This window comes from Condylura cristata, unplaced genomic scaffold, assembly GCF_000260355.1.
Source record: "Condylura cristata isolate star-nosed mole 26May11 unplaced genomic scaffold, ConCri1.0 scaffold00003, whole genome shotgun sequence".
Lineage (NCBI taxonomy): Eukaryota > Metazoa > Chordata > Mammalia > Eulipotyphla > Talpidae > Condylura > Condylura cristata.
Window position 1 is genome coordinate 19,777,945 of NW_004567104.1, and position 15,476 is coordinate 19,793,420.

General features: G+C 32.4%; 1 protein-coding gene across 3 annotated transcripts in view; it reads left to right on the plus strand.

The window, feature by feature from the left end:
- Positions 1-12,676, plus strand: part of KLHL24 (kelch-like family member 24) — a 33,864-nt gene extending 21,188 nt beyond the window's left edge. For all 3 annotated transcript variants that reach the window (XM_012734048.1, XM_012734051.1, XM_012734054.1), the window contains 5 exons: positions 1,723-1,907; positions 3,107-3,225; positions 5,248-5,436; positions 6,510-6,698; positions 10,886-12,676. In XM_012734048.1, coding sequence (XP_012589502.1) covers positions 1,723-1,907; positions 3,107-3,225; positions 5,248-5,436; positions 6,510-6,698; positions 10,886-11,086 — 883 coding nt within the window. In that variant the 3' untranslated portion in view covers positions 11,087-12,676. The remainder of the gene's footprint in view (positions 1-1,722; positions 1,908-3,106; positions 3,226-5,247; positions 5,437-6,509; positions 6,699-10,885) is intronic.
- The last annotated feature ends 2,800 nt before the right edge of the window (positions 12,677-15,476 follow it).

Genomic DNA, 15,476 nt, shown 5'->3' on the forward strand with positions numbered 1-15,476 from the left:
AAAAAAAATTACACTATTGATACTTGAGTCCTCTGGAAGATAGTATGTCCTACATATAATTTGCTGGATCTAAAAGTAATTTTATGAATACAATTATTTTCTTCAACTTTTTCTGGTTTTTGTTTTTCTGGTTTATAATGGAAAGGTATGGCTGGTATAGAATGAGTGATTGACTCAGTTGTAGTAGCTATGAGTAAATGTGGCTGGACTATGGCAGCTCTGTTAAAGGGATGTCCCACTTTAATTTTTTTTTCCAACTGTAATTGTGAAACATCATACTACCTAAAACTAGAAATTAGTGTTGTGATGTAGTTTTTTCCTCTCCACATTTAAGAGAAAATGGGTTGTTCCTATTTTTTTAATTGTGATACTTAAAATTATAACAACAAGTGCTCACTTCAGTAACACATAAACTGAAGTTAGAAAATTACAAAAATGCAATTTGAAGTCTTCTTAATGCATTCATGAAAAAAATAAGCCCAATGAATTTTAAAATTCCAGAACTATCTATTAAGCCTTTTAAACAACAAAAGGTTAGATAAGCTTTTAGTTTTTCTTGCCTCTATCTTAGATTTAAGCTACAAAACAGAAAAAAGCCAGTAATTAAAATATAAATCTCAGTATTCTCTTAGTTCTCATAAAAGTTGACTTTTCCACTCCAAAAATTACCCAGCTTCACTATCATTTTAAAATGTTTTGTGCTAGGAAGTAGGAAGTCATGCAGTTCAGAGGCAAACATTGTTAGCATTCTTATGTATTCTTTCCAGACCATTTTTTTTTCATAGTTTTTTTTTTTTTTCATAGTATTCATTGTACTTTAGGTACAATTTTTCATAGTACTTTTTTATTTTGACATTCTTTGTTGTAAACATTGTTAACATTTTTAGTGACTGCAACAGTTTGTGTTGAATTACCTTAATTTAAATAACTTTATTTTAAATTTTTTTTTTTTTAGATTTTTATTTTATTTGTACATGCAGAACTGGGGTACAGGCCAGAGGCTCAGGGGTGGTGAGAGGCTTCACCAGAGACAGAGTGGGGAGCAGAACAGGCAGATCTAAGAAGTACACTGCTGAGGGGAGCAGCGGACTGGTCAGGAGAGGTCTGCCACACCATGTGGTCACCTCCGGGGCAGGCGGGGATCGAACTCATGCGGAAGTGGCTTCAGATTCTCAGTGCTGTGCTTTAACCCGCTGCGCACCCAGGGAGGGCCTTATTTTAAATTTAAATTAAAAAATTTTAATTTATTTTAAAAAGTAATTTCTGAACAAATGCATACACTCTTTTAAAGGGTGCACAGATTATACTAGATTTAGCTTTTTTAGAAGTAACAATCTGAGGAAAACACCATTTTCCTACACTTAAAAGAAGTGCGCTATCTTGTATGGTTATGTATATATGAACCAACAGAAAACTGCATTTGAAAGTCATAAATATTTCCAGGTTTCCAGTTAAGTAAAACTTTTGAACTGCTTTACAAATTCACAAGGCAAAACTTCTAGGAATAAATACAAGGTTTTGTGGTAAAATGATTTCATTAAATCCCTAATATATGTTCTCAAAGTAAGTGATTCGCATCCTGTATTATTTAGCACATGCACAAATAAACTTAACCGTTTATAATACTGTTCTACTTTCTCTAAGTATGTATGTTTTTAGGATTTTTAAACAGTCTTCAGTGTATTTTGTTATTTATGCATTCTTTTATAATAAATATTTTAGGTCAACTGGCTATTCTGAGGTGATAGTTGTGGTCGGAGGCTGTGAACGAGTTGGAGGGTTTAACCTTCCATACACTGAGTGCTATGATCCTGTCACAGGAGAATGGAAGTCTTTGGCTAAGCTTCCAGAATTTACCAAATCAGAATATGCAGTCTGTGCCCTAAGGAATGACATTCTTGTTTCAGGTAAATAATTTTCACAGTAGCTACTTTAAATTGAACATGGCTTAGCTGTTTTAAAATGGTAACAGTGTCTTAAAGAAAACTAGAGATACCCTTTTTTAAAATTAGTTGGCAGTGGTTTATAGGTTCCAAGATTATATCTTCTCACCATGTTACCAAACATCCCTTCATGACTCCAGACAAACCAGTTCACCTTCCCCATTTCCTCCCTTCTCTTTCCCCTGTGGTAATCACCACTCTATTTTCAGAGTCTAAAATTTTGTTTTGTTTTCTTTATATTCTTCGAATAAGTGAAATCATACACAATTTTTGTCTTTCTACTCCTGACTTATTTCTGGGTGTGCCTATTTTATAGGCAGGTTAGTTTATACAACATATACAATGGAGATGTTTTTGCTCTTAAAATAGGCACAAGATGATGCAGAAATTTTACCAAAAATCTACTAGAAAATACCTTTAAGCATATCATATTTCAAATGCTCTCAAGTGCATATAAAATATGGTATAAATTTTAGAAACTATTTACTCAGTATTTTAAGAAACAGTTAAGTGTGCAACATCAAAAGTACTCAAGAATTAAGCAACTCTAATCTGCCCGTATTTTCTGAAAATGTCCCCAAGGTTTATTATATAGGTTTTCCTTTAAAATTCTTTAATTTCTTTTATAATATGTAATATCAAAAATCAAATAATAAAATGACAAACTTACCAAATATAACCTGTCTATATATATGCTCTAAAGTCTGTCAGTTGTTTAATTTCACCAATCTTGCAAAATTAATATATTATCACATATTAAATAATATACAACAATACATACTTTATATTGTACAATGGTATGCTTCCAAAAAGATGAAACTTTTTAAACTCTTTTTAGAAGAATTATGTTGTTTAGGTGCTTCTGATATCTCACTTTTAAGTTAACAGTCCACACATTTATAAAATTCTTATCCTGCATCTTACTATTTTAAGGTATATAATCATTTCTCAAAATAGCAGTTGTCCAGTTTTAAGTATGATTTGTAGAACTATTTCTAATAAGTATTCCGAGGGTTCTTTTTTATTTATTGAACTCAATTCTCAAGTTCTTGTACTGGGTAAATAAATGCCATGTTTTCATTACCTTATACCATGGTGGCATATATCCCTTCATGATATACATATGTATATATAATTGTATGTACTTTATTTTGCATTTAAAGGTGGAAGAATCAATGGCCGTGATGTCTGGATTTATAACTCACAGTTAAATATTTGGATAAGAGTTGCATCTCTAAATAAAGGCAGGTGGCGTCACAAAATGGCTGTCCTTCTTGGTAAAGTAAGAGAAACTACTTTTTATTACTATCGTTGGAACATTTCCAAAATAACATAGCTAAATCCTTCATTTTACTCTCTGGGTATATTGGATTCAAATTGTGTATTCCTTCTACTTGTAACCCAATAGATAAACTAAAAATATAAAAAATTTGACACTGTACTTTTGAATGGATATTTTGTTCTCCCAACTTGGAATTTGTAGCAGTGTAGCACATTTCTCTTCTCATGCTCCAGTAGATTTTATATGCCTAAGAAGCATTGGGAAATAAGGTGGTTACATTAGGTACAAAAGCAGACCAATGTCTAATCCAAGCAATCTTTTACTTTTTACTGACTTTGGTGGCTAGTCAGAGATATATTTATCTAAATGATGCTGTTTTATCTGTACAACTAAAGACAAAATTTTTAAGAAATATTAAGATAAACTCATCGGTATATTTTAAAGAAAACCTACTACTGACTGCAGCTAAAAAACATTCGAGAGTAAATTCTGGATTTGAACCAGAATTCAAACTTATACTATTATTTAAATTTATAATCTGTTAAGAATATCTGGGGTAGTTTAGAATATAGAACTTTGGAACAAAGAGGCATCTTGGAGAATATTTAATGTAGATTTTTCAGTTTATTAAGAAATTAAATGATATCCAAAGTCATCAAGTCACTTGCCCAAGCTTACAAAGAAAAATTGACAAGGTACTTATGGATATAATATAATCTGTGCTTTAGAGAACACAAGAGGGGAGACCAGGAGATTAATTGAAAAGTATGAAGTGACATGGACCCTGAGGTAGGATACTGGCAGTTGGAAACAAAAGATAGGGACAGGTATGAGAGACACTGTTAAAGGAGACTCATGGGAATTAATAATTAAGATGTGGAGGGAAGAATTAATCCATTAAAGGAATTGTGAAATGTTATATTGGAGAATTTCTTTAAGTTCAAGATTTCTTGTATAGCTCGTGATGTTTAATGGATTACTATGCACATAAATCATGTAATATGTAGCTTTTTAATTCACCTGTCATGTAAAGATGTTAATTTGCCTCATGTTTGTGAAAACGAAATGTACATGAAAGCCCTTTCAAATATATGGTTTATTATGCGTCAGGTACTTTGCTAGGTATTGTAGGGGATAAAATTAGTAAGAAGGTAAGCCCTCACTTCAAAGACTTTACAGTTTACTAGTCTTTACCTAATATTTAAGTTTCCTATCTTTATTACTTTGTAATAATCAAATATTTTCATTATCCGTAAATGTGAACATTTAATTTAAATAATGTACAGATCTTCCTTGTCTTAAGAGATGCCATCCCAATAAATCCTTTATAAGTTAAAAATATCATGAATTCAAATTCCATTTAATATTCCTAATCTAGCAAGCAGCAACATCGTAGTGTAAGCCTATCTTAAATATGCTCAGAATATTTCTGTTATCCTACAGTTGAGCAATGAAAGTGAAAAAATGAGGTGGTAGTTTGCCCTCACGACTAACTGGGAGTTTTGGCTTCCTCCTGCGGCCCAGAGTCAGAGTACTATACTGAATATGGCCGATTGGGAAAAGATCAGAATTCAAATTATATCAAAGTGATGCATATCACTTTGGCACCATTGTAAAATAAAAAGTCAGTAGTCAGATCATCACAAGTCAGGAACCATCTATAATTCTCAATTTGAGAAGTATCATATTGAAGAGATGGAAGTTGGTTCTTCGGGGCTGGGAAAAAAATTGTACTGTTTCATATAAAAACAATTATATGCATATAGGACTTAAACAGATACACAATATCTCTTGTATACACACATTACATTTTCAATGGCGGGGGCTATTATGAAAAAAAATTGTCTAAGATGGCTCCTTTGTGGTGGTAAGGGATGATTAAAAAATATTTTCAGAAACTGAGCTAAATCTATTGCAGTTGTAATTATCAAGGGCTTTTCAAAGAAGCAATCCCTTGTTTAAGTAACGTCCAAAAATCCAGACTTGATAATTAAGATTTGTTTCCATGTATTTTACGTGTAGGTATATGTTGTCGGAGGCTATGATGGGCAAAACAGACTTAGCAGTGTAGAATGTTATGACTCCTTTTCAAACCGATGGACTGAAGTTGCTCCCCTTAAGGAGGCAGTGAGTTCTCCTGCTGTGACTAGCTGTGTAGGCAAATTGTTTGTGATCGGTGGAGGACCTGATGATAATACTTGTTCTGATAAGGTAAGCCAAGTTCTGTTTTAGAAATGGCCACTGATTTATCTACAGGTACAGAAACAGAAAGCTTATCAATTAAGGAGTAGTTTCTAATATTAGGTTCATTAGACCATTTAAAAAATGATCTAGCACTTTGTGTGTTAAGGAGAAAACAGTGAATTTCAAGTTATTTAAGTTCCTAATATATCTGACAATTTGCTATTTAAAACTTGATTCAGTCTTTTTTGAAACCATTAATGAGACTAGTCTCAAAGTGTTGATAACTTGTACTAAATTGTTTTAATCCTTTCATGCCCTGGTCTGCAGAATCAAAGTTATTTACACAAAACATGGATGGAAAGTAAATTTGCAAAGGACAAGACTACTTTCACTTAGGTCATTTTCTGCATACTTTAAAAGTATTTTTTAGAACAAAGAAGGGGAAAGAAAATCTCTGTAATGTAAATGGAGGGCTGCTCCTACTTGATGTAGTTCACTGAGCTCCTGGGACAAAAGGACATGTGCCATCCTGACCTCTCAGGACATGCCTGCCATGTTTATTCTAGAAATAAGTATCTAATACTTAATTAGTTAAGCTGAATTTTACCCAAATAGTCAACTGAATTTTGTCAATTATTTTTCTAAACGAAATTTTAACATGTTGTCAAATGTTAGATATTTAGAATTCATTTATTCAAAATGTGTGATAATTCAGCATATACTAAATTTAGATTTATGTGTTCCTTTGAAAAAAGAAATTCCTAAAAATTTAAAAAGAAATTATATTGAGATTGAGGCATAGTTCTATGTGGCACAACTTTAATTGTTAATTTTAATGGAAATAAGTAGCAAACCGGGTCACCCTTTTCCCTGGAAGCAATCTGTATTTGGTACTCTGTTATTTCTGTTTTATAGAAATAAATTTGTCTTTCTTTTGAGGATTTAGTGATCCATACACTTCACTATCAAACTAATCTCCCTTAATTCTGTGAATTAATGGGATTGGGTTTTTAATGATGATACTATATATCAGCAGAGTTTATTAAGTAAATTTTCATTTTCATTAGAAATTTTAATAAAATATTTTTACGTATTATCAGGTTCAATCTTACGATCCAGAAACCAATTCTTGGCTACTTCGTGCAGCTATACCAATTGCCAAGAGATGTATTACAGCTGTATCCTTAAACAACCTGATCTATGTTGCCGGTGGACTGACCAAGGCAATATACTGTTATGATCCAGTGGAAGATTACTGGATGCATGTACAGAATACATTCAGTCGACAGGTAATAAATTAATCTAGAAGGGGCTAAGAATATGACTATTATGAATATGCTATAATTTCACTATTAAAATTTTTCATATGTGATAGAATTCTTTCATAATTTTTTAAAACTCTACAGAAAGTATATGGTTTACCTATTTTGAACTCCTACCAAAGAAATGTTTTCTTGAAATAACTTACTTTTACCATCCCTTCATGAAGTAGCTGTTACATGTGGACTGTTGATTTTTTTTCATTGACCTTTTTCAGAATCTTGTAGCCCTTTCCCCTCTTTTCTTGCATATTTGAAGAGAGAATAAATCTTACATTGGTTTTTGTCATAACAGAAATGACTGTATTCAGATATCCTTCACTCACTCTCTCCTCCCCTCCTAAATTTCCTGCCACCACAAAAGGCCTTCGCATAGCCTTTTGATTCATAACAGGACTTCCTTTCTTCCACCACTGAATGTTTGGAGGTTCTCATCCTTAAAATTTGACTCTACCCATACCACTCCAGGGATGCTGTAGTCCCCTTTAGGCATCATTACTAGTTACCTCCTCAGTGTCATTCTTAGTCTGTTTATTTTCTCCACTCAGTCTTGAGTGTCTTTCCCCTGCTCTCTTCCCTACTTTAAAGCTTGCTGAATGATCTCTTCTACTACTAAGTACTTATGACTTCAAGTCTTCATATCCATGGAATACTCTCTCCTGTGCTCCAGAATCAAATTTCCATCTATGTGTGAATGGAATTTGATATTTTCCAAGATTTCAAACTTAGAATTCACCTTCTAAAGGACCTAATCAATGAAAGAACTGTTTCATTGTGTAAGGGGAAAAAAACTACCAACATTTCAACATTTCTTACACCACATGTGTGGGTACCTTAGAATTCAATTTGATTCTGGTACTATCTATCAAATAGTTATTCAATTTAAAAATTATTCAAGTTAAGAATTCAGTCCCACAAGACTGCTGCTGCTTCAGACACTAGTTGCATGTCCCAGGTTATGTCCCCAGTACTTCTAACAGACAGGCTGTAAATCAGTATCCCCACAACCCTTCCTTGAGTTAGGTAATTTGCTAGGGCAGCTCACAAAACTCAGGGAAACTGCATGTTTCCATTTATGCTACAGAAAGGAAATAGAGGAACAGCCAGAGGGAGAGGTACATAGGATGAGGTCCAGAAGCTCACCAGCACAGGAGCTTCACCACAGGGGGTTCCACATCCCATACTTCTGTGAATTTCATGGACACTTGCATTTAACTTACAGATCACACGTATTCTTGCCTTGACCAGTGCTGTGCTTGTAGCCTTTAATGCCTTTTCTCTGTTCAGTTTGCTTCACTTTCAAGGACTAATTCATACTTATAACAAACTGAGGTTGTCCTGTTGAGAATTGATTTCTTTTTTCCTGTTCTTTCACTACACTTGCATATCTATTTATACCTTGATATCTATTCATATATCTACATATCTTTATTTCTAGGTATAAATGTTGGTTTCTGTACTAGAATGCAATCTTCTTGAGGAAAGAATTTTTCCCTAATTCATCTCATGTATTTTACATTTTTTGGTTTTATGTACATTTTTATTCAGTAAGTAAACAAATGATAAACTGAAATAACAGAGGGCCCTTATTTTAAGATATTCTTACGCAAGTTATAAAATGTAAAGCTAAGGAATAGAGTTGAATATAATGCTGTTTTTCTAAAATTGTTGACATTGAGGTATAGTCTCCAACTAATATTAGAATAGTATTGCTTCAGCTGATGAAAGAGGGATGATAGGACAGCTTCATGGGACAGAGGATATACTGCTCATTCCACATTTAAGTAAAATAAAACATATCTCTCTAGCTCAGTGGCCTCTTCTGGAAAGGACAGATTCCAGCCCTTAGTGGTGAGTGTGCCTTACCACATAAAACACACATTATAGTCCAGTGTAGCAAGCATTTACACTTATTTCTAAATGTTTTCATCTAAGCTAGGCTTTATTATAGTGACTATTTAAATAATTTAAAATTTTAATTTTAATGAATTAATCTTCATTAGAACTTGTCTCATCTTCATTAGAACTTGATAACAGCTTAGGAAAGTAATTGCCAAAACTAGTATAATGAAGATCATACAATGAATATATTTTTGACTAAATGATTGAGGTAAAGTAAGAAAAAAACAATAAGTTGCACATGACACATTTAACGTACTCAAACAATGAATAACTGACTTTTAAAATTTCAAGGAAAAACATTTAGATCATCCCAAATCTATTATAACAAAGACAGATAATTCATGTCCAAATCTAGTACTCTATATTAAATGCTTTAAAGCAAAAAAATCCTGAAATTTTCAGAATTATCTTTCTCCCCTGCTTTGTCCTTATATAGTATCTCTGAGTATATCTTCTATACATTATTAATAGAATTTAACTTCTGTGCTTGTCCTTTTAATCCTGATTAATGATAAATGAAACAGTCATTTGAATCCAAAGCTGGCTTTTAAATGCTTAGTATATTGAAAATTCTGTGATTTTCAAAAAGTCAGTGATGGAGTAATTTTATTAACTCTTCACCAGGCAAGATATTTTTAAAATGTCATTAAAGTTAAGAATAATAGGCCCTCCCTGGTGGCGCAGCGGGTTAAAGCACAGCACTAAGAAGTCAAAGCCACTTCCGCATGAGTTCGATCCCTGCCTGCCCCGGAGGTGACCACATGGCGTGGCAGACCTCTCCTGACCCGCCCGCTGCTCCCCTCAGCAGTGTACTTCGTCGATCTGCCTGTTCTGCTCTCCACTCTGTCTCTGGTGAATCCTCTCACCCTCCCCATCTCTGGCCTGTACCCCAGTTCTGTATGAATAAATAAATAAATCTAAAAAAAAAAGTTAAGAATAATAAATGAAAAGAAATGTTCTTTTTTGTTTATTGATAGCATTTTAATATGTAAACCTAAAGCATTATAAATTAAGAGTTAGGGATTTGGTATTTTTTATGATATTTCAGTGCTTCCTCTTAATCTTGAAAAATAACATTAAAACAGTGCCACCATTCTCGAGAGTACACTTCATCTAGCACAAGTCACTTCTTGATAAATAAATAACGATTTTGCTTGCTTCATTTAATTCTGAGCATTATTATTATCATCAATGTGACTGACTATGAAGTTTAGCAATGTGAGCTAGCTGGTACTTAAAAGCTAAGGGTACGTTTTTTTGTACTTCAGAACTTTTAGAATGTATTTTAATTAAAAATATTTTTAATTAAAAAATTTTACTAAAAAATTTCATTGTGCTTTAGATGAAAAATTTTATCGTTTGGCCTTGAACTGCTACTAATCATGAGTGGTAGTATGGAGAAGTTTGTCATTCACTAATGAGAATGAGCCAAGTCACTCTGGATATATCCAGACTCTAAATAGAGGTATCTTAAGTGCTCACTAATTCTTGTAGACCTCTGAAGATACATCAGTTCATCAAGATTTAACTTCTTCTGCAAAAGAAAAAAATATATATAGCAAATCAAGTGAAAATGCTTATTGTACTTAAGTAATAAAACACATCTCATTAATGGCTATAAGGATCCAGGATTATAATATGCAGTAAGTTTCTGAATCAGAGTAAACTGTAAATAAAAAATAATTTGACCTGCAGAATAACCAGATGCATATAATAGTGAGACAATTTTAGTGTAAATTTTTTTTCATTAGTCACCCTTATCCTTGCAAGAATATTTGTCTTGTATAGGACTACAATTTATATTATTGAGAGAGAAGAGTTTAGCTAAGAATCCCATTAGGTGGAAAGGTAACTGTAAAATGTTATTTAGGATATTTCTATGACCCAGCCAGTGCTTTGTTAATTTGATTGTAATTCTTCCGTTCATTCCATATGGGTATTTCCATATAATGAATATGGGTAATTCCACATAATGAATAATGTCTCTGCTTTGTGGTCATGTAATAGCCACTCTCTATAATAAAAGATCTTCCTTAGTAGGAATAGCAAGTCAAACTCTTCAAAAATGTTTTTGTTCAGCCGTCATTGACTGCACCCTTCTCTCAGTCCACCAAAGGGAAGCTTATTTCATTTCTCGCTTTTTTTTTTTTTTTTTTTAACTATATTATAGCATGTCTCATTTTACTTTACACTTTGTCACCAAATGCCTTACCTTCAACAGTTAATTTTTTTTTTTAATTTATTTGGTTAAACAGGAGAACTGTGGTATGTCTGTGTGCAATGGTAAAATATATATCCTGGGTGGACGACGGGAAAATGGAGATGCAACAGACACTATTCTCTGTTACGATCCCGCAACAAGTATCATCACGGGGGTAGCTGCAATGCCCAGGCCAGTGTCCTATCATGGCTGTGTGACTATTCATAGATACAATGAGAAATTCTTTAAGCTCTAAAACCAGGATACCTCACCCAAGAAGCCACACCAATCCAAGATGGAAAGGTTTTTGAAACTCCAGAGTGGGAACTTGACATATCTCCTTTGTGCTATATGCACACACAAAAAATATAATAATTGTGGTGCCTTTCTCCCCAAAATAGCAATCTTTCAAATCATAATAAAGCCTTATTGTATTTGAAAAATATTTTGCTCACTGAAGGTAATGGTGGTTGTTACTTGGGCTCTGAGAGTTTACCTTTGTAAGTATTTGTGAAAAACCTGTATGGAATAGGACGTAATGGCTGCCTGCATACCTTTTAGGAATATGTGGATGGTTTCTTATATATGTATGTGTATGTCTATAAAACTGTATAGTCCTTATTTTCTCATAAGTAGATAGAAACTTTCATGACTTAAAGTTTCATTTAGGTTGAATCTTAGCGTAGGATGCATCCTAAAATGAAAAATTAGTTTAAAAGATAATTATTGTTAAAAATATGTACAAATTGATTAATTTTATTGAAGGTTGTTTCTATAATTGATAAAATTTACATGGCAACAACTTGAATATCATAAAATACTGAATTTTTATGACTTATTTGTGTTGCTGTTTTTCATTAAACATTTTTTGAAGGAGATTGGATAGGAGATATAAAAAGCAAGTGCCCTTGAAATGAGGATTAAATTTTTAGGTTAGTTCCTAAGAAAAAACTATCTAAGACCTTTGAAGGAAAAATGACCCGTTGTGGCTCTCAAGGTATTTATGTATCATCTCTAAATTGTATAGGGAAGCTCCTTGTCTTAAACATACCTAAATCCATTTTGCAATATTATCTTATGAAAAGCAGGGACAGATTTTCTCCCTAGCCCAACAGGGTTTGATCTCATTAATATAGTGCTTTGGGTGAGGATCTTTTTCCTGGTTATCCTGTTTTCTTGTGAGCTGAAAATTCTGGGAGTCTAGTCTAAAGAGAGGATAAAAGCAGGGACCACATATCTCTGGGTCCATTTTTCTTTTAAAATGAAATGGCTATCTAAAAAGAAAAAACTCAACAGCAGTCGTTACGATCTTCTAAGATAAATCTCTCATTTGGTATCCATTGTGTAAGTTACTGATCATTATTCCCAAGTTTCTGTACAGCGAATTACCTTTTTCTAGATTTTTCAGTTCCAGTTTATAAAGTTTATTAGTTTTCAGAGAATAATGTAAAAATTCTTTTTAAGGCACATGAGATGACAGAAACTACAGCATACGTGATTATTGTTCTTCCTGGGTGGGCAAATATAATTCACAACATTTTAAGGATGTTCTAGGTAGCCTACATTTCCATTTCCCAGGCAATGTTGTTGTCTCACATTATAATTGTATATTCCTTGTCATAATAGAGATGATGCAGATATTTGATGATAGTATAACCAGGTTTCTATTAAAACCAAGGTAATTGAACAGAAGACCTAACAGTGAATTTCTTTTTGTTCTCACCATAGAGTGATACAGAGATTTTTAAGTAAAACATATGGAATCAATTTTAATGTTTATGTGGAATATAAATGCTGAGAACTTTGAAAATCTTACAAATTTTTAGGAAATTTTTATTTTTGAAATTAAAATTTAAAAGGGTATAGATACTTTTTGTGACAGTTATCAGAACAGTTCAAGAAACAATCTTTTCTCATTTTAGTTGAACAACAACTATAGGTATATTGGGATACTTGTACTTTAATTTTAAAGTAAACGTCTACTTCTGCATTATACTTTTTGTAGATAATGGAACATATTTAGTTCAGAAATTCTTTGCAGTAAATGAGATAATGTATAAGAATATTGTTTTGTAATGCTGAGGATTATGCAAGTAATACTTATTTTCATGTATATTTGTAAGAGGGTGGTCATCCATAAATACAGAGACATCACACAAAAAACTTTGTCAAGATAACTTGTATTCTTGTATTTTGCCTGTTGTAAACTATTAACTATCTGCTTGTATTTTAGTATACATTTATCTGTGTTTTTATTGTAGTAAATTTGAGTTGAAATTCTATAAAAGAGTTGTTTAAACATAGACCTTGTACCAATATTGCTTCATTTTTTTCTCTACCTAATTAAAACTGTAATTAGGTAGGCCACCATGAACTTTCCTTTAATCCTAGGAAACTAAATTAACTGTTTTTAAAGTTACCTAACTGGTATTATGATTTCCTTTCATTGTCTTCATTTAATGATTTTTGATAAGTAAATTCTAGTATTGATAAAATAATTTTAGCATATAACTAGTTTATCAAAAGAGCTATATCAATGAAATTGGTGTTAGAGTATATCCATACTATCACCATACAGTTGACAGATTTTCTTTTGATAGGTCATGTTCATTTAAGTCTTTGTGTTTGTATACGCATAGATATGTGTAAATATATTGTATGGTCATGTACACATACATACAGACAATAAGAATTTTATCAGTTTGTGATGATCAGAGAAAAGCACATAAAGTAAATATTCATAGACCTTATTAAATTCAGTTCCAGAAGATGTTTTTATTTGAGTATTTCTAGAATTTTTTTTAATGTTTGAAAGTACATGATGAATTAGGATGATGACTTGTATACAGACTCTATATAGTACATACACTCTTACAAAATCAGAAAACAAATTGGAAGAAGACATGAGTTTGCTAAACCCAGCTGTGATACCTCAGTGGAAAGAAAATTCAAGGGCGTATTTTGTGGGTCAACAGAAAAGTACCTTTTTTCCTGTAAACTTAAATCCTTCAAGTTTTTCTATAAGTAAGTGATCCATAAAGTATCTGATTTTTACAACAAAGACCTTCCTTTTCTACTCTAATACTCGACTGACTTTACTGCACAGCTATAAAAATGGTAGCCTATGGATCTTCAGTAACATTTTTTCCTAAATGACTTCACTTTGTTTAAACCAGGTGTTAAAAAAATGACGTAAATACTCAGGGAGGGTATTAACATTTTGCCTATTGGGGGTGTTTAAAATGCCATAACTAAAACTTCAGTATGATTCTACGGTAAATTTAATTTGATAAAGGGCTTCACACATGACGGTGGTTGAACATTCATTCTTCTATATTTAGAAAGATGAAAATGTTTTGTGGACTGAAACATTTTTCTCTTAGTGAATATGAACTATTTATGTATCTCTACTGTCAAATACCCTTTTGAAACTCAGGAAAGACAAAGGTTCAAATATACAACTTTTGTCAATATACAAACCAGGTTTTTTTTTTTTCCTGTTGTCTGGATATGACAATAGATTTTTTTTTTTTTTTTTTTAAAGAACTGCTGTGAGAACCCATCACAAAAAGAAAAGGGTTAAACTGTTTGTGTGTGCCTTTTGTGTCTTGAGACTTATGTATGGAAAAAACATCTTTCTGATCTAGACTGATTTTCAAAGAGGAGAGATTGCTAAGTGGTGTGAAGTGATAAGATAATGTCTCTTAAAGGCTTCCTGTGGATTGCCTTGTTTTACTAAACTCAAGACACCAGTAAACCTCAATGTAATTTTGGCCTTACTAGGATTTGTTGTGCATTATATTGAAAGCCAGGTTTACATCACCTCAGCCCACTGTTCTTTAGTTAAATAATTTCACCATCCTGAGTAACCAGAATGGGGCAATTTGGTTGACCTTTAAAGCAGTAGGTTTGACTAGCGAACTATACATATTGTTACATCCAGCTCTAGGCACCAGAAACCACTTGAGCCAGGAGTGTGAGCTGATAATTCCAGAGACACTTGCAACATACTTCAAACATTTTTAAATGTTTTATATGAATGTTTTACATTTGTGTGATTGCCTTAGATGTTAAATTTACTTAGTACTAAAAAATGATCATCATAATTTTTTAAAACAGGAATTGTCATAATTTATTTTATATATTATTCCAAAGAATTTGTTTCAGTGTTTTCAGAAAAACATCATCTGAATTTATGTGCCTTAAGTTCTCTAGTGCTGTCTCAACTTTTTTTTTTTCAGTCTAAATTCTCTATGTAGAGTAAATAAAATTCTCTTCTTAAATTTTTTAATAAGCACCAACCACGTGATTGCTTGGCAGAATGAGAATGCTGAGAGGTTGGCTGTTTGGAGTTTTATTACAATGTTTGGTTTGCTTTTGATACCAAGGTGCTTTTTAAGATATTGAGAAAAATACCTATTTTACATTGGTTAAACCCTTGTAACCATCACTTGCCATTTCTACATCTAATATAGAAAAAGTAAATCCACTTACTTTGTTTCATTCGGATGTACTTTTTTTTCTCTACAGACTTTTCAAAATTTAACTTTCTTGAAAAAGTTCTTACCCTTCCCCAATACCCTTCCCTACAGCATCTTTATTTAAACTTTTGTTGAGAGTTTCTGGAGCTAAGATAACACAATTAC